We start from the raw sequence: 18,639 nt of genomic DNA on the forward strand, positions 1-18,639 counted from the left end.
TCATGACCCTGTTTACGCTGAGCAGTACTTTGACTGCTCCTCCTGGCTACAGGAAGTCCCCCTGAGTTATGTCTTAACCCTGTAAAACACTGCATCGACTCGCAGGCTTCGACCTCTGCCAAGATTAACTAATCAACCTCGGCAATAAACACAAGCTTCGGTTTGTGAGCGGTTGGGTCATTTATGGTTTCATAGTCCTGCTTGCACCGAGCTCACCTGCAGCCTGGTGACACCCAGCAGCGCCAACAGAGACAGGGTCTACACGGTCTCCAGAGCCCGAAGTCACAGACCCCTTCAAACCACCCACCCAATGCCTCAATGGACACGGACGCATCAGGTAGGCAGCATTTATTGAGGAAAGTTCAGTACCGGCCCAAGAAAGGGACTGATCTCTCAAGACTAAAATTAACGTGACCGTAATCAAAAATTAGATTTTGTTATCTGCAACCTGCTACCTTGTTAGTACCTCGTTCATGGCTCACAAACTCAGCAGGCAGGCCCGACGGCCCTAGATTTTGTTATCTGCAACCTGCTACCTTGTTAGTACCTCGTTCATGGCTCACAAACTCCGCAGGAAGGCCCAACGGCCCCAAAAATCTACGATTCATTCGCAGTGGTAAAACCTTTGAGTGATACTGTCCCCTTACTCCTCACCTGCGCCCCCCTCCACGCTAAAAGGCATCTGTGCTCCCCCCCAACCACAGCCCCTCCTTGGGAGCCACATAAGGACTGGGTTCTCTGTGGTTCCAAGCCGGGGATAGGGCAGTTTCCCTGCAAACACACTGCAGCCTGCTCTGCGGTGCTCCTTCTGCCCCACGGGGAGCTGCTGGGGTGGGTCAACACAGCAGATATGGTCCCAGCTGGCCTTCAGACCAGCTCCGTCAAAAAAGCCCTGGGCTCCGAGCTTTGAGCCCACGGTTTGCTATTTGCAAAAGCATGGAGAGAATGACCTGAATGCACCTCCCGTAGAGGTGGGCTGGCCAGGCTTTGTTCCACCGGCTGTTACAGTCCCTGAGCGTCCCCGAGGGAAGGTGCGACTGGAAAGCGGAGTATTCACGTAGGGCTATCCCGTGCCCAGGGATTGCCACACGGGAAGAGCTGCGGCACGCACAGCCCCAGGGCAGTGCTGGGGCGGGAAGGTAGAAGGTCAGCATCTCCCTCCTCGCTTCAGCCATGCTGGTGACACCCTCACCCAACGCGTCCGCGTGGACAAACCCCACACCCACCACGCAGGCCCCATACATGCAGAGAGATCCTGTCTCTTCTGCGCGTGGGGTTTGGCGGACAAGAGCTGACTGTGAACCATCATCTCTAACCAAACAGCAGCGTTTTGATTCAAACTATTCCCTATTGCCTCTCCATTTGTGGTTACCTGTTAATATTCTACTGGTGTATCCCTCAGTGCCATTCACCCTCATTATCATTTGATTTTCCAGCTCTATTACAAAGCAGCGCCTGCATAAGGTGACGGTGTTAACATGCAACAGCCGTACATCAGCCTCCTGCGGCCTCATGCTTCGCATCTCAGGCAGGCGGTGTAACGGGGGAGAGGGCCGGGCACTGCGGCGGCTCAGGGATTGTGGTCGGTAGGGTCACACTTCAGCATCACTTTGACCCCTTCGCCCCTCTTGGTGGTCTCGAACGCCTCAAGAGCCTTTTCCAGGGGGAAGCGATGCGTAACCAAGGGCTTGACGTTGATCCGCTTGGATGCCAGCAGAGCAATTGCCACAGGCCACCTGCAAGGGAAACGGGGAGCAGGAGGTGAGAGCAGCCACCAGTTTGGAGCCCCAAGGAAAGAACGCGGAGGAGCCTGGTTTCATTACAGTAATTTCCTTAGCCCAGGCAAACATGGGGAATTTTGCCCGCAAAGAATCTTCCAGAGGGGGAACCTCAAGCATCCGGCATGGGATATGGGACAAACCAACTGCTTTGGGCTGCCAAGCACCGAGATGGCACTGCCATACACAGCTGGCTGTGCTTCACCTGCCAAAGGCTGAGAAAGTGAAAATCACAGGAAACAACTGCACTTCTAAAGCACCGGATGCAAAACAAAACTGCCGTGCGCCCCTCTCCTCTCGCCTCCTTGCTTGCACACTGATCACTATGGAGTTCAAACTCACCGCCTCGGTGCAGGGAGAAGAAAGGAAAAGCCTCAGTCAGCTTCCAACCTCTTCTTCAGCAGAGACTTGCCCCATTTGATTGCCTTGCCGCTCCACTTGAATGGGCCAAATTAGAGGGATGGGGATACAAAGAGATGCAGCAGCTAACCTAATTCTCAAAGTGCCTACGTAAAGGCATTTCTCCTTTTAAGAAGGAGCCCGACTACATCTCATAAATCCTTCTTGGAAAACTACCTCAACAGACTAAGCAAAGATTCTTGCTCCACTAGCAAGAAACTACGGCTCTGAACATAGCAGAAACCAGGCTGCAAACATGCAACGTCTCAAGCCCAGCCCAAGCAGTACAAGAATAAAGAGAGGACAGCAGAGCTTCTCCTGCCTTCAGGGTGCGGCCAGCTTTCAGTACGCTCAAAGACCTGCCTGCCCACGAGCCGTGCCGTTCAGTTCTCTCTAAAGAGCACATACGGCTTCAGACTGGCTCCAGACCTATCTTCAGCTCCAGCGAAATGATGAAAACTAAAGAAGGCCCTTGTTCATCCCAGCATTCGCTGATCTCCAACAAGGTTGATGGATGTGATTTCCCCCCATGAGGAGGAAGGAGAGCAGAGCTGGACACCAGCAGCGAGGCTGGGTATGCACGGCTTGGCACGGGATGCAGTGCTCGGGATTTTGACTCTTTGCCCAGTATTAACATTCCCCACATCCTTTGCCTCAAAACGGACAATATAACAGTTAGGAAGGTGGGCGCCAGCAAGCAGCCGGCGATTCAGAAGGCAGTGTGTAGGGTCAGGGTCAGGCCAAGCTGCTGCTTAGAGATCTCCCAGCACAAAGGGTCGAAGCAGCTAAAAGCTGTGTGTTCCTGCCAAGCCATGAGCCAGCACGCTTGTGGACAAGCCAGTCTCTTCCAAGACACCCCCAGCACCTGGCCTTCCCTTGCTACAAGGCATAAGAGTTGAAGGCACAAATGTTAATTACATTTTATTTTTATTTAATTTTGACCTGCTTGCTTGCAGCAGAGTAAGGGTCTATTGGGTCTCTTCCTTCCTTTGCATCAAACGCTGCATGAAATGGGAGAGTGGGACAACCCAGCTGGGCTGCTTTGTTGTGGTCAAGTTCACAACACAGCGCTCATCCAGGAACCAAGGCATAAAATGCAGGACACATCAGGCGGATTGTCTGCACTGCAGCACTGGCATTTCAGAGTGACATGAGGTTTAACTAACTGTAAGGAAAACCATCCTTTTCCACATCCTCTCTCCTTGTGGATAGCAAGAATTTCTTCAGGACAGACTTGGAGACAAATCAGCCCACCCCGCAGAAGACTCACGTGTTGCAGTAGCGAAATATCCCCCGGATATCCACCTCCCGCACGGCGGCATTCACAATGGGCACGGTGACCATCTCAGGCCCCAGCCCCACCAGCACCAAGGTCCCACCAGAACGAGTGGCCTGGAGAACAAACACACAAATATGTTGTATTTTGCAAAACACGGTCACCAGAGCCTGTGCGGCAGTCTGTAAGCAAATAAAGTCTCACTTTGTGGCTGTAATGGACTGCCCAGGGCATGGCAGAGAAGCCAGGGGAGAGATGGGATGCTGCCAGGACCCCATAAGCGTGAAACATGCAATAAACAAGGCTTAAAAAGCAATCTTTCAAAAATCTCTGAAGGATTTTGGTATCTAAATCTCATTCTGAAAAATGACTGGCACTTAGGACTAGGAAAAGTACTTTTGGATTTCAATGGGAGAGATTTAAAACGAAGAGCCTGACGCTCCCCTGGAACTTCCCTTTTTGCAGCTTGTCCCATTGGCCTCCTGTCCTTTCATTGTGAAACTCCGCACTGCCTTCTCCACATCCTTCTGTTAGGCAGTTCATGACAGCAAAACATCCCCTCCTTAACTGCTTTCTTCACCCATTAGAATTAATTTTCTCAATTATTCTCCTTATTTGGACATAACTTCAACTTAATGGAAGATGCTGTCCTACTTGTCCCAGCTCCCTGACGCAGCCATGTAGCCATACTTGGGTTTCGGGATCTTACTGCAGTCTCTTTGGTAAGTGCACCTGAGCATTAAATCAAACAATTATCCCCATGCTGTCTGCAGACCTTAACTGTTTAATCGTCTCTCTTAGTCTGTTGTCTACCAAGCACCTTCTCTCCCCCACACCAAGACCACTGAAATTAAGCACTATGGGGGCGAAATAGCTGTCATTCACTGTGGCGTCCCAGAAAAAGAAAAGCCAATGCCATCTCTGCTCTACCCTGGGGACAAGCGGTACTCACATAAATGCCAGCCTGGATGCAGGCTTGCACTCCTGTACACTCCACAGTTATCTCCGGCATGCAGCCAAGCAGACTTTCCACCTTGGAGGCCACCTCCTGCGGGGTCTCATTCTTCACCTGAATGGTGAAATCAGCCCCGACCTCCTTGGCTTTTTGCAGGCGAGAGGCAGATAGATCTGGGGAAAGACAAAACAAGTCAAGAATTGCAGCATTATGTGAAGCGGAAGGGGAGAAAGAACCTGAGCCTGGAATCTGCTTCCTACCCCCATCTGATGTCTCAACAGAGTCACCTTCATTTGATGACCAGTTGTCAAGTCTCTCAGGAGAGAAGACAGAATTTGTTATGCAGTAGGACAAGGTGGGAAACTGCTGCCCACTAGTACCTTCTCAAGAATTTATGTAGCCTGCCCAGACCAAAGGGCTTCCCAGCCTTGATGTAAGTAGGCCACCAACATGCGACCTTGGTGGAAGCACACAGGTCTAGGGTCTGAACATATGTTTGGAGGGCAGCACACAACCAGGAGAGAAAAGGGTCTGTGTTCCCCTCCCTCAAATTCACGCAGCCTTCAGTGAGGAGGCAGGGTGGAGACCTGCTCACTTTTCTGGGCAGGCAGAGAAGGATGAGCGATGAGGCCAACTTAGAGACAGAGGAGATGCCAAAGACTTTCCAGCTGCAGAAGAGGGTGTGCTTCAAAGAGGCTAAAGCATAAACTCACAGATGAAATCCACACCACGCAAAGCAACGTCCGAAAGTGAAGGAACAGCTGCCACCTCTAGACTCAAGGGGTGTCTTCTAAGACGATCAGTTCATAGATCTCCCAATTTCTCTTTGGTACTGCAGGAACACCGAGAGTGTGCCAACACAAACTAGAAGGCCAAGCTTAACTCCTAAGGGCGTGCACATCGATGCCGCAAGCAGAAACCACAGCAGGAACAGCCGTGGCCAAGCACTGGAGTGTTGCTGCCCCGACACCGCAGAGCAGAGGAACCTCAGTGCAGGCAAAGGCAAAAGGCAGCAGGAGGGCAGGACAGACAGGGCAGCGCTGAGCTACACTCGCCCTGTTTGAACAGCACGGTTGTGTCTTACCAGAGCTGCCACTGTCTAAGACTGTACCACCCAGTGTCTCTCTGGCAATGACTCTTTCATGAAGCAGCATCACTAATTCATCCAGTAGTGAAAACGGATGGTAAAAAAACACATTATATGCACACTCAGCGAGTTAACCTTGGGAGGAGCCTACAATGAGGCAAAAAAAAACCCTCACTTTTGCATTTTCCTTCCCTGGCTCTCAGGATTATTTGCTATTGCTCACACCCTCAAGGATACCTCTCAAAGGGCGCTAAGCAGAGGCAAGGTTGCTCTGACCTTGCTCCCCGATGACCCAGAAATCACCTGGCGATGGACAGCACAGCACCAAGAAGCCTTTCTGACAGGAGACGTCAGGCTCAGAGGATCATTAATGTGGCCATTTCGCTTCTAGCGGTACCAGATGAGAGCAGATCACAAGCTCTCTGAGGGCTTCCTCAATGACCCAACAGCAGATGCCTTCAGCTGAGCGAACTGCAGGATGCATTAGTTGTCAACACTGAGTGCGCCCCTGCTGTTACAGACCTCTCCCATCCTTTTACCCTCCTTGTAACAGCACTGGAGGCTGCTGAGCACCTCTCAAGCAGTTTCTGTCACAGATGAATGAGCAAGCAACCCCATTTGAAAAAGAAGGGAGTGGATCTAATAATATGGTGGACCTCAGATACCCCATTAACACAGCAACAAAGCTGGTGATGATAAATGTCTCCAAGGGCACGGCTGTACTCTGGTACTCTGTCTAGAGGGATCTTGACAGCACTGTAAATATCTTTTGAAGATCCACAAAATGGTTTGTACCATGGAGCGAGCTGCCCTGGTGGGTAGCCACACCGTTTGTCTCTTCTGTTACTCATCCCATGGAAGGAAGCAACCCGTCCTTCTCCAGGCACCATTGGTGACCACGACATCTCTGGAGATAGAGGTGGACAGTAGAGAAGAAGAGTGGCATTTCCCAAACAGAAAAAACTCTTCGCCTTGCACCAAAGCAGTGATCTGCAGGGGCCTGTGTGTTGGCACTGGAAAAGACGTCCAGATCAAAGGTGGAAACCGAGCTGTAACAGCCAAGGTTTTCTAGACCCAAAATTGAGGGGTGAGCAACGTCCTAGGCTTGAAGACTTGGAAAACAATGCCTGTGCCAGGAGCAATCTCCTCTCCAGGACACACAGCGCACCCACCAACCACAAAGAGGAAAATACCCCCTTCACCAGGGCACAGTCTTCAGAGAAGTCAGAGATGGGGGTGGGGAGGAAAATATCAAGGGCAAAGAGAAGGAGGACGAGGCCACTGCTCCGACATGAGCCATTCTGACTCAGCCCCAGCGCTGGGAGGAAGCCAGGCCAGAGGACCTACCCTGCCCAACACACGGTGAATGTGATGTTACCTACTGCCAGCACAGGGGATGGACATGCCCACACCGGCAGCGGGAGCGCTTGGGATGCCGGGTGCAGGCACACCCACTGAGACGAGCACCCAGGAGACCTGTGGAGGGAGTTTCAAGAGGGGATAACAAAGGGTAATAAAATGCAGACAAAGGAGGAAAAGCCAAGCTTGAAAAGTAAGGGCAGCATCACGCTGGACACCTCGACATGGGCTTTCATTCCTGTGGCTGCAGGAGGCATTAGCCAGGTCTGTCCTTCCCAAGCTCTGAGCATTGGGCCTCAGGCCATGTGTATGGTCATGACCTTCTGCTGGCTGAGCTGCACTCAGAGGCCTCCCACGCAGCAAGAGCACGGGCACGGGCATTTTTGAGGCACCTGAAGTGCTAAGAAACACTTCTGCCTGGCATGGCTGGTGTCTCCCAAAGCTCAGTGTACAGCAAGGAAACCACAGGGGCTCAATGGACCAAACTCCTCATGATGTTTGGTCTCAAAACCCCAGCTTGCAGCAGACACGGCTGGATTCAACCATTTATAGAATCTGTCCAGTCACTAATGCATTTTATACTGTCTCTTTGGCAGAAATACATCCAGAAGAAGAGTCATAGAGAAACAGGCCACACCAGCCAGTGCCTTTCAAAGTGGCCACAAAAGTCACTCTCATGCAGCAAAAAAAACCCCCACACTTTTCCTATAGTTGGCCTCTGGTTTGCTGACCTGCTCGGGATGGAAGTCCTCACGTCAGAGAGGCGTACAGGACACAGCAGCAATACTGTCAGACCTGGTCAGGGCTGCGATAACATCTTGGTACACCTGGCCTAAGTGAATCACCGCTAAGCACTGACTGAAGCTGACAGATCTGCAGATTATCAAGCGAGAAGGTTACTGTATTGTTTAGAGCTCCAGACACTTGTGAGTCTTGAGAAGGACCAAGTCGTTTGTATTTTAAACCTTATTGTGGCTGAACCCCACACAACTCTTGGGAAACCAGTCAATTATACAACTAAAGGGTTGTATCTTGCCTCTAGTCAGAAATTTCTTTTCACTTCCTGGCGGCTGGAGCTAATTGAAGTTTTGGCTGCCAGATTAAGAGTAGCCCGTTCTTGTATCTCTGCTCCCACGGAAGTTATCAAATTACACTTAAGCTTCTCGTGATGGTTTATGAGCCAACTTAACAGGCAAATATTCTTGAAGCTCTCACACTTTCTATGTTGATCTTCTTTCACAAAGGAGTTGAACTCTGTCCAGTTATTCATCTTCCCTGACCTTGACTTCCAGGGTTTCTGGAGGAATTGGCACCCGGGACTTTAGATTTAGCTAGCACAAGGGGAATAGCTTCCCCCAAGTAGGAATTACTAAGTGTACGTTTAGTAACAGACAGAGTAAGGCAAGACAGCCCAACACCACCATATGAACACCCAAACTGTCACTCCACTTGCTGGGGAATAAGGCTGCTCTTTTACATGCCTCTGAGGAGAAAAGCAGCTTTCCAGAGCAACAGCAATGCCCACAGCAAAGCAGAAGGACAGGAGAAGGCTGCCCATAAATATCAAGCACACCCACACAGCAGCACAGTGGAGAAAGCCATAGATCTTAGGGAAGAGTACATGAGGACCCGTGAAACAAACCCATCTTCTGCACCCAACTGCAGTCCACTAAATAGATCAAACCCCATCCCTCATAAGGAAGAACACCGGTCCGCCAGGAACAAAGCACTTCAGGGAGAAGAGCAAAGGTTATCAGAAGCGCTAATACCTTTTATCAGGCAAGCTGCCTTATCTGGGAGGAAAGGCAAGCTTTGGCACACATAAGCCTTTGGAAGGGTAGGGCTGAGCATTAGTCTTTAGCTACAGTGCCAGCTGCTCTCTGGGAGTCCCAGAGAAGAGACCTGACCCCTCAGCAGAGACGTAACTTTCCAAAATTCATTGGCTCCAGGTGCGCCAAAGACACTCAACACAGAAGCTGTAGGAGGCAAGTTCTCCCCAGGTGAGGAAAAAGCTCTTCAAGATATTTCTGTATTTGTGTGCGACTTGTCAAAACAAACACAAACATTTAAAGCCTTAAGTGCTGTGCAGACAAAGCTCTTCATATACAAACACATCATAAAAACCCTGGGCAATGAATTCAAAGAATCTGGTAGCAAAGTACAAGAGAGCCTTTGTGGGCAGACAGGTGTTGGCTCCTAAAGCCGACACCAAAAGCAGTTCCTTGAGAAGGGCAGCAAAATCCCCAGCGGCAACGAGCCAAACTAAACCCATTCCTCAGCTCATGTCACGTACAAATATTTGATGAGGGACACCACCTCCATGGGTGTCTCTGAGCATCCCAGCCAAACACCTCTCAGGTGGGAGATGTCTACAAGTCAGGATCATTACCTAGGCCAAGGCGTAAAGATAAGAAGGTGTTAATTCCATGGTAGCCGAGCTCGCTCACCCTACAAACCAGGTACCAAGAAACTTCCTATGGCCACCTGGAGCCCTAGGGCACATGCGATACAGACCTGCTCCCCAGGTGCAGTCTACAAGCAGAGGCGGCAGCAGCTCCCAGCGTTACAGGGAAGATACATTTAGGCAGGACCAGGGATGGGGCAGCAGGCTGAACCAGCTGCCTCAGCCCCACCAAGCCCTGCCAGCTCACCAAGCCCTTCCCCACCCAAGGACTGGGTCACCCACCAGTCCCTGCACCAGCTCAGCTCGACAGCAAGGTTCCTCATACGTGATTCAAGAGGCAGAGCTGCTTTTCCTGCTATAGCAACCATCATCCGCAAATGACAACACTTTGCAAAATCTGAGGCCTGGACTGATCACGTCCATCAAGCACACGCCTGCAGGGTGCGGCCAGCAGAGCAAAAAATGCCCTGGATGCGGCAGCAAGAGTATTTAGGGAGGAGAAGGCAATAATCTACCTTAGGTTTTGTCATGAGCTACTACTGAAGGATGTTTCCGCAAAGGCAAGAGGGTGGGACCTGAATTTTGTCTCTCAACCCGAAGACAGAAACACAGTGATTGAGAGGTCAAAAATACACCTGGCCCAAATTTTGTGGGAAGTGCGGTAACAGCCTTCTGAAAGGTCCATATTGGGGCTTTGGCCCAAAAACGCTGTAGCAACCTGTGCTCGATGTCCAGTCTTACCTGTAACTGCTCCTCCCAGCCACCACTGCTCAGAAGGATCAGAGTAGTGGAAACACCGCTTCCAGGCCCTGTCCAAACCCCAGGTGGAAATTTCAACCAGGGAGTCTTCTGAGGTTACTCCAGCTCTCAATACTTCTGGGAGAGCTACACAGAGAAGAGTCTGAACTTTGAGGCAAGGTGAAGGGAGCCAGCCTGGGTTAGCAGGGCAAAGAGAAGGGGGGATCGAATGTCTCTCTGCAACAACCAGAAGGGCAGCTACAAAGACAATGAAGACTCATTTCCATTGTTGCAGACAATACAAGGGGAAATACCCATAAATGACAGTTTTTGAGTTGACCCCAGAGAAAGCTTCTTCATTAGGAGGTGGTGCAATCCTGGAGCAGGTACCAGAGAGGTGTGTTGTTCATCCTCAGCGGTTTTCCAGACAAAAAATGGCTGCAAGCGGCAGTGGGCTAGAAACCTCCAGGGCACAGTTAGGCAAGGAAGGCCCATTTCTGAAATGCAGGGACCCTGGAAAGGCCACTTCAGTCAGTGCAGATAATCAGTGGAAAATGAACCCCCCAGCACGACAGCAGAAAGAAGGGCAGCAAAAGAGAACTAGAGGGATAATGTGGCTGCACACAGAAAGGACTGTGAAAACACATGTCCAGGCCATCACCTAGCACTACAAGAGTAAGGAACAAAATCTGCTCAGAGCAAACCTCCAAGAATAGCTCCAAACACAGTATAAAATACACTGTTGTTGCCTGGGCTGTGTGCCTAGGTGAAGACTAAAAGCAGATAGAATCAAGGTCTATACGCACTACAGGGAAGATGAAACCTGATCCTCAAGGCTTGATATATAAGCCAAAGGCAAAGCACAAAGCTGAGGTGAGAAGAGCTCAAAATGGGGAGAAAAAAAAGGTCCATCAGTGATCAGAGGCACCAGGAGCAAGCGGAGCTCCTGTAACTTGGAGCTTTGTCATACAGACGCATTGCCTCTACTCAAAAGACCTGCTCAAAGTCTGAAGAAGGCTTGATCCAAGGACCAGTTATTACCCTCTGGTTTATTCTCCTTGACGCACGCACTGTAGCTACACCACCCACACAACATGTCTGTCCTAGGAAGCAGAAGTTATTACCCTGATCCGCTAACCTAGCAGGGGAGCACGAGTTGCAACCTGCACCTTCTTATAGATCCCAATTAGTGCAAAGATCAAAGTCTTGCCTTGGGGAACGAGGCGTTTATTAGGATTCCCTCCAGACTGGCACACTACTACTCCATTCATGAACAGCCTTTCCACTGTGCTTGGGCTGCCTTCCCCAGCAGTTAACTTGAAGGAATAACGTGGAACTAGTCAAAGTGTTGTATTGTGGGAAACAGATACACTCTTAAGGGTTAAAAGGACTTACCTGTAATTACCACAGCCGCTGCACCCATCATCTTTGCAACAAGCACATTAACAAGGCCAATTGGTCCTGGGGACAAAGGGGAGAAAGAGAACATATACAATGGCCAGACAGCACCAGCCACAGGCTCTGAACGTGCCCAGAGCTCAGCATGTTCCTACGCTAAAGGAGGCTTCGACTCTGTTTTCCAGATGGGATCACAGCATCAGCACAATCCCAGGGCAGTGAGACCAGCTGCCGAGTGAGCAGCTATTGCTACACGAGGCACTCCACAACAAAAACACCACCCCACTCCTCTGCTCCCTTGAGCTTGTAGGCTTAGCACACCCAGACACTGCACTTTGCATTTGGGCTGCTCAAAACGCAGCACTGTAGTGCAGCATGAGCAAGGACAGCCTCAAGGTCCTCCTCAGCATCCCCGTAACTCTGCCATGACCCACGCTTACAGCAGAGTCTGGAAGCACAGCTTGCACCCTTGTCCATCTCCCTCCATGCCGCAGCAGGCAGAGAACCCAAGGACTGAATATGTTCACCGTACCAGAGCCAGACACGAATACTTTGCTTCCCAGAGTGACTCCCGCCCTTTTGCAGGCATGGATTCCCACCGAAAGGGGCTCAATAAGGGCTCCTTCTTCAAAGGTGACATTATCTGGAAGCCTGCAACAACGAGACATAAACAACAGTCACCAAAGGGGTTTATGACAGCGATGAGGAAAGCCATGACGCTGGAAGACCAAACATGGGTGTAAATCACAGTGGCAAAATACACTCTCGCCCCTGGTCTGAGAAATGCAGGACCAGAAGGCATTTCAAGAGCTTATACTGCCTCCATCCCTCCTCTGAAGCAGCATCAAGTACACCTAAACCATTTATCAGTGAGGTTTGACTAAGCACCAAACACAAGGATCCACAAACTTCCCCACAGCATCCCTCCAGTACTTGGTGAGTCAACCCTAAAATTCCTTTGCCACTTACTCCCTTTGGAATAAACCCCACAGTTGTGTATGCACCACCTCGAAGGCTGCTCTACAGCTGGGACAGATCAGTGAGTTCCCAGACCCCTCATCTGGGTTGAATCATTCAGCTCCACGTTTTTAGAAAACATCTTGCTGCCCATGGTGATGCCACATAAAGCAAAGGCAGCCAGATCCAGGTCTCCCCATCACACTCTGGATGTCCTCCCCTCATGCACCAAGTGTTTCAAGCAACAGACTGGTCCCAGCACAAAGCAGAGGGGAGTGAAATCCTTCTGAACTGCTGATAGAAATAAACCCCAACCCCACAATGCAGCCCTCCAGAAAGCCACCAGCGTGTGCTGTCACACAGCAGGTGCCGGGAGCTGTGTTTGCGAGGAAAGTCTTTCTGACAGCCCTGGGAAGCCTGAGGTCAGATCTCAGCCAAGCCAATCTGAAGGCAAAGTAACAGAAATGACAGTTGTGGGAAGGCAGCTGTAACATATCTGTATGTCCCTTATCTCCAGAAGGCACTGAAGGACTGACTCCAAGAGTTCGATTCCCTTAGACTCTGGCATCACATCTGCTCCTACGGGGTCTGGGTACTGCCCTGCCAATAGGGAGGGCAGCTCTGTGGCACGATCTCACCTCCATCAAATTACTCAGAGTACCCAACACAAAGTCTGTCCGCCTGCAGAAGGACAGACAACAGCTGCCCAAATATGCAAGAGCCCACGAAGCTCAGCCATCAACTTTTCTTAGCAAATCTGTGCTGGCAGAGCAACTTCAAGCCACAGAATCTGCTCTGCACCAGACAGCCATGGCATTGCTGATCTGAAACAGGGAGTCCCAGATCCAGGCTTTGAATACCACAGCTTAAAAAATAAAAAAAAATAAAATAGCCAAAGTAGTATTTAATGTCCTGGTTTGAGGGGAAAAAAACCAACACCCTGGAAGAAGACAGCTACAAACCAGCCACTTCCTCCCAAGCAAAAACTTGTGATGTTGTCAGAAAATGTTATTTTAACACACATGAAATCAGTGACAGCAGGTCTGGACAGTGAGAAGTCAGTCCCATCCAGACCAGCACCTCATCCTAACGGCAGCTGCTTGCGATTCACTTTGAAAGGAGCTTCCTGCTTGAGGACTTTCATGAGAAGAGCATTGAAGTGCCTCCTTCCAACCGATTTGACCATGAAGACTTCCTCTGCAGACACCAAAGAGCAACCCCAAGGATGTTTCTGCTCATGGAAGTACCAGCTCCACACAGACTGAGAAATAACAAGCTCCGCAGGTAGACCAGTCTCACGGGACCACTACTTTAGACTATTTTTAACTCCTTGTGTAAATGCACTTATGTGGGTATAACATTGCAGAGGTTTCTTCGGGTTTCTAGCATATTTGCCAGAGCACTTAAGGACAGAGTTGCTTTTAAGCAAATGTGTCAGTCCTGCCATAATTAAGAACATGCTCAAGATTGCTGAACTGGATATGAAAACAGATGTGTAATGCTGGCAGCTTAGTGCAGCCACTCAGCGCCACACAAAAAAAAAACAGCTTAGCAGAGATTCTGCTTTCTGTTCCTGTTCTGCTCTAAGTAGGATGACTTTGTTTCAAACGACAGAGCGAGGTGTCAGCAGGCAATGTGGTGCTTCCTGAAAAGCAGCAGTAAAGCTAGCTCAACTCAAAGAACCAGACAAAGACCTTCAGGCACCTTCCTAAGAAGGCAAGGATATAAAAAGACAGCAGAAAAAAACCTAAAAGCAGGGAGCAAATGGGAAAAGGAAAATAATCAAAGGGTAAAACAGTGATGACATCCCAGGAAACATGCAAGAAATCTTTGTTTACATCTGGCACCAAAGGGGATAAACTACACCTGCATGACAAACCTTTTGCAAAGTGGCTGCCAACCAAGCCTTATACATGTTATTTATGGATCAGAAAGCAATAAAACCTGTTGTGTTCAAGACTGCTCACTGCGATAGTCAAAAGGGCCAAGAAGCGATCACTTCAGCTAACCCCCCCCAGGGCGTATATATTTCTCTGCAGAGGGAGCACCGACTAACTTGTAGCAGTAGCTGGCACTGTGCTTGTAGTAGCGGCACAAGTTCCCATCATCGGGAGGCGTGGCGCAGAAGAAGATGGTTGGAGACAGGTTATAGCGGCCAGTTTTGCAGAACTCATCCATTTCCCTTGGGACACCGGGCTCGATAGCCACTCGATCACCTGCCAGGGTGAAAGCAGACCATGTTACTCAGGAAGAAGGTGGGCACATAGGTACGAGCAGCACTGAACAACCACGGAAAACAGCATGAAGCCCTGGCCCAAGAGAAGCATGAGGGACATCTGCTAACTGAGAAAGATCACACTGCACGCACCAGGCAAGTTCCTAACACTTCCGTCACAGCAGCTTCATCACCAAGATCTTCACAGTTACTTGAAAAGAGACGGTGTTTCAGAGGCATAGACACAAAGCAGATGGAAGCTCAGTCACATACAAACCTCTGTCCAGCTGGCTTGCACTCAGCCTTAGCAGATGAAAAGGCAGCCCTCACCCCAGGGAATCGCACAGGGATCAGATTTTTTTCAGAATCGGTAGTAATCAGAAGAGGAAATAATTAGGACAAAGCAGTGAGCTCTGCTGGCCGCCAGCTGGAAAGGACTGCTCCTTGGGGAGGGAGCTCACGGTGTAGAAGCAGACCCAGGAGTGAGGCAGGACTTATTGGGGAACAGAGATATCATGATGCTACGATGGAGTAGCCCAGACTGCTGGACAGAGAGTGATTATTCAATTGCAATCACGAGGCAGGATGGACTAAAGAAAACAAACGTGTGACCACAGTACAACTTGCAAGTACGTAGGGAGACAAGACAGCCCTTTTTATTTGGCAGAGGAAGCCAATTAAAGCCAAATCTCTCAGTGAAGCTCTCCACCAACACGCTTTCAGACACAGTGACAAGCAGGAGGGTGGACTGAAACAAAGAGCCATCTACATCACCTCTGACATGGCCAATGGGGGATATCTGGGGGTGAGAAGAGCAGGACAAGCACATACTAAATGTTCTCCCAGCCTCTCATTATATTCAGCTGTGGGCCCTCCCAAGGCTGCATGTGGTTTCTTTCTATTTGGTAACCCTCGACAACTTCTCCTCCACCTTCTACCATGCAAACTTTCAGCATCCACGTCATCCTTTGCCAAGGAGCCCTGCAGATATGCTACATCTTAGGTGAATGCTGCACTTGGCTCCCGCTGTCCCTGGCTCTTGTATTGGAGGAACCAGAGAACCAGGCAACCTTTAGGTGCCCTCTCCCCTCCCCCCATGAGTCTTCAGACCTGTGTCACACATCGTTATCTCTCCAGCTCCTAGCTCAAGTTCCTAGTTTTGTCATTTGTCACAGAGACGCTGCTCCACATCTCGTCATCTCCTTGTCCTCCCTCTGAAACTTTTTTGCGTCTTTTATATCCCTTTGGAAAGGAGGAGACCAGAGCTCCAGATGTGCGATGACGTCCTCTGATTGAGTCTGTCCCTTTCCTAACACTGATTTGCATTTTTCACTATTACAGTTCCCATGCACCGTGTCAGAGCCAAAGGTTTCACTCTTCAGCAGTGATGGCCAGCACATGATTTTAGATATGAAGCTGGTTTTGTTTCTTCTGCCGTGGAAACCACTTTATGTTTACCTGCATTGAAATGCATCTGCATCTTATTGCCCAGGCACCCGTAAGGTCTGTCTGTAACTCTTGCTAGCTCCCCTGTGTCCTATCCACCCTGCTTATGATGCTATCATCAGCAAACTTTGCAAAATTCACTGCTCAGCCCATTTTCTAGGACATTCATGAGCACAGCGAACTGTAGAGGTCACACCATGCGGTCTGGTACAGTTGCTCCAGTGACCTCCCTCCACTGCAGGAGGCCATTTGCTCCTTCAAGAACACACACAGCGAAGAAACATTAACAGCAGGTTGCTGGCAAGACCAACGTACGTGGTTTCTGAAGCTTTATCTAGCTTCTTCAAAAGGCACTTTGTACCAGCATACACTCTGCTGTGCGTTAAAATAAAGTCAGAGCAGCTCAAGATATCCTGGGACAACGCATACCTAAGAAATGCCATGAACTACAGGGGCCAAGCTGGGTGATTAATAGCAGCACAGTGACACTTTTTGAAGGAGGTCACACTATGCAATTCACAGCTCAGAACATCAGATAAATTTACCTAACAGCAAAGCACGGCCTGTTATCAACACAGTCTCAGGAACTGACTAGAAGGAAAACAAATAAAAAGACAGCTTTGATTCCAGTTACCTGGTTTCAGATGAGTCACTCCTGATCCCACTTTGACAACAGTCCCGGAAGCTTCATGTCCCAACACCATGGGGTCCTTCACGACAAAATCCCCGATTCGACCGTGCTGCCAGTAGTGAACGTCAGACCCGCAGATCCCAACAGAATGCATCCGCAGGAGGACCTCTGACAGAAAAGGAAGAAAAGTTCCTTGCAGAAAAACTTACCTTTTTGGGCACTGGGAGAGCAACACATGTGCTGTCCCTATGCCCCACAGCAACGGCCAAGCCGGCATCAAAACATCCAAATCTACTAGCATTAAATAAATGTACCAGAACTGCACATGCACGCATTAGGATGGATGGCATATTCATGAGACACCTGCTGAAATACAAAACTATACAAGGATTTACAAATCAGGCAAGCTTAAAATACCGTAAGACCCCAGTCAACAAAAGCTAATACAATCTGAGAGGGGCATGACTATCACTGGAGCAAGAATAAAAGAGCAACTCCATTTAATTTTTCCTTCTCCCTAAGCTACAATTTCAGCCCTGGAGAGTTAGGGAATCAAATTTGTATCGGCCCATATGCCTAACCTATTAATATTTAGTCCTGCAAGACAATCATCCGACATGTCCCAAGAGCTGTTTAATATGAAATACATGAACTGATGAAACAGGAAGCAGAAAAAGGCAGATAAAGCGGTGTATCTGTCACTGCTCCAGCTTTACTTTTCAAGTGGAAACGAAGCATTATCTGTTTCAGCCACACATTCTTTTTTGGATTATTTTATACTTTCTCAGAAATATTTTCTCTCTTTATAATATCAAGGAGTGAAAAAAAAAATGAGAAAAGAAAAAGATCAGTAAAGAAAGCAAAACAGAAGCAGTCATCTCTAGACTTACCATTGGGACCCGGTTCTGGGATCGGACGGTTTTCCTATGAACAAAAATAAATAAAAAAAAAGCTTTCAGTTGTTTGTGTGTAGCCATGGGAATACCTTGTGGAAAGTGAGTCCAGGGTAGCTCAGGTAAATCCATAAGCTGATCAGGTTTTTGGTTCTGTCTGCTCATTGCTGTGCAACAAGGAGGGATATAAACGTGCCGTCCACACTTCGTCCCTAAGCTCATCTCCTTTTGCTTGCACAGTGGAGTAACATGGGCCTCCGTTAAGAGTGAGCACAGAGCCAGCTTGTAAATCCGCTCTCTAAATTATTTTGCAATAACTTCCCCTTCCCTGTCCAGAAAAGAGCCACACACTAAATTTTCCTGCTGTGGAACAGCCTCAAATTTCAGCTGAATCCTTCACCTCACTGACAAAAAAAATCACCTTCTGTAACCAGGAAGATTCAGAACCACCTGTTTCTATAAACCATTAATATTGCAGTGTTCACATTATTGTTATAAATAGCAGGAAATACTTTTACTACATAATAATAACTCAATGTATAAATCAATCGTAAACACATCTTCTTGTAATTGGCACAATACCTCTTTATGGGTTGAATCATAAAACCAGAACTATAAAAGTAGTCACTTGGCCCCAAGTCATCCTTCCACCCAAAAGGTCTGCAGCCCTTTGCCTTCACTGAACTCCCTCAGCTGCCTCAAAAGATAAAGGAATAATTTGGTTGGGTTTTACAACATCAAGACAGTACAGTGCCCACCCAGCACCCACCTCTAGGATCATGTCTCTAAGAAAAGCCGCACCCAAGTAGTTAGTGCTAACAAGGAACTCTTCATAATCCATACGCTGCTCAGACCTCTTTACCCACAGCACAGAATTGGGCACAAGACCTTTGAGCAGACCTCCTGTTCACACGGTTCCTCTTCAAACCCACGGCTGGTTATTTCTCCTTGCAAGAGCGTCTTCAGTTAGCAAGAAGAGTGATCTCTGGATTTCTGAGATGAGCAATCCCTTTATAGCAGTCCTCCACGTATTAGCTTCACTAGTTAGAATCTGCTACATAACAACGCACACAAGTTTTTCTGCTGCCCTACTGAAGAGAAAG

At 49.0% G+C, this 18,639-nt stretch overlaps 1 protein-coding gene across 1 annotated transcript; it reads right to left on the reverse strand.

Moving 5' to 3' along the window:
- Positions 1 to 1,506: 1,506 nt before the first annotated feature.
- Positions 1,507 to 18,317, reverse strand: SORD (sorbitol dehydrogenase). Its single transcript, XM_009893144.1, has 9 exons — positions 18,306 to 18,317; positions 17,534 to 17,567; positions 16,647 to 16,811; positions 14,408 to 14,567; positions 11,927 to 12,045; positions 11,392 to 11,457; positions 4,406 to 4,581; positions 3,448 to 3,569; positions 1,507 to 1,736 (listed from the first exon to the last, which is right to left on the reverse strand). The coding sequence occupies exons 1-9, from the start codon at positions 18,315 to 18,317 to the stop codon at positions 1,571 to 1,573; spliced, it is 1,020 nt and encodes a 339-aa protein (XP_009891446.1). The 3' UTR covers positions 1,507 to 1,570.
- Positions 18,318 to 18,639: the final 322 nt, after the last annotated feature.

The sequence above is a fragment of the Charadrius vociferus genome, unplaced genomic scaffold (genome assembly GCF_000708025.1).
Source record: "Charadrius vociferus isolate BGI_N301 unplaced genomic scaffold, ASM70802v2 scaffold399, whole genome shotgun sequence".
Classification (NCBI taxonomy): Eukaryota; Metazoa; Chordata; class Aves; order Charadriiformes; family Charadriidae; genus Charadrius; species Charadrius vociferus.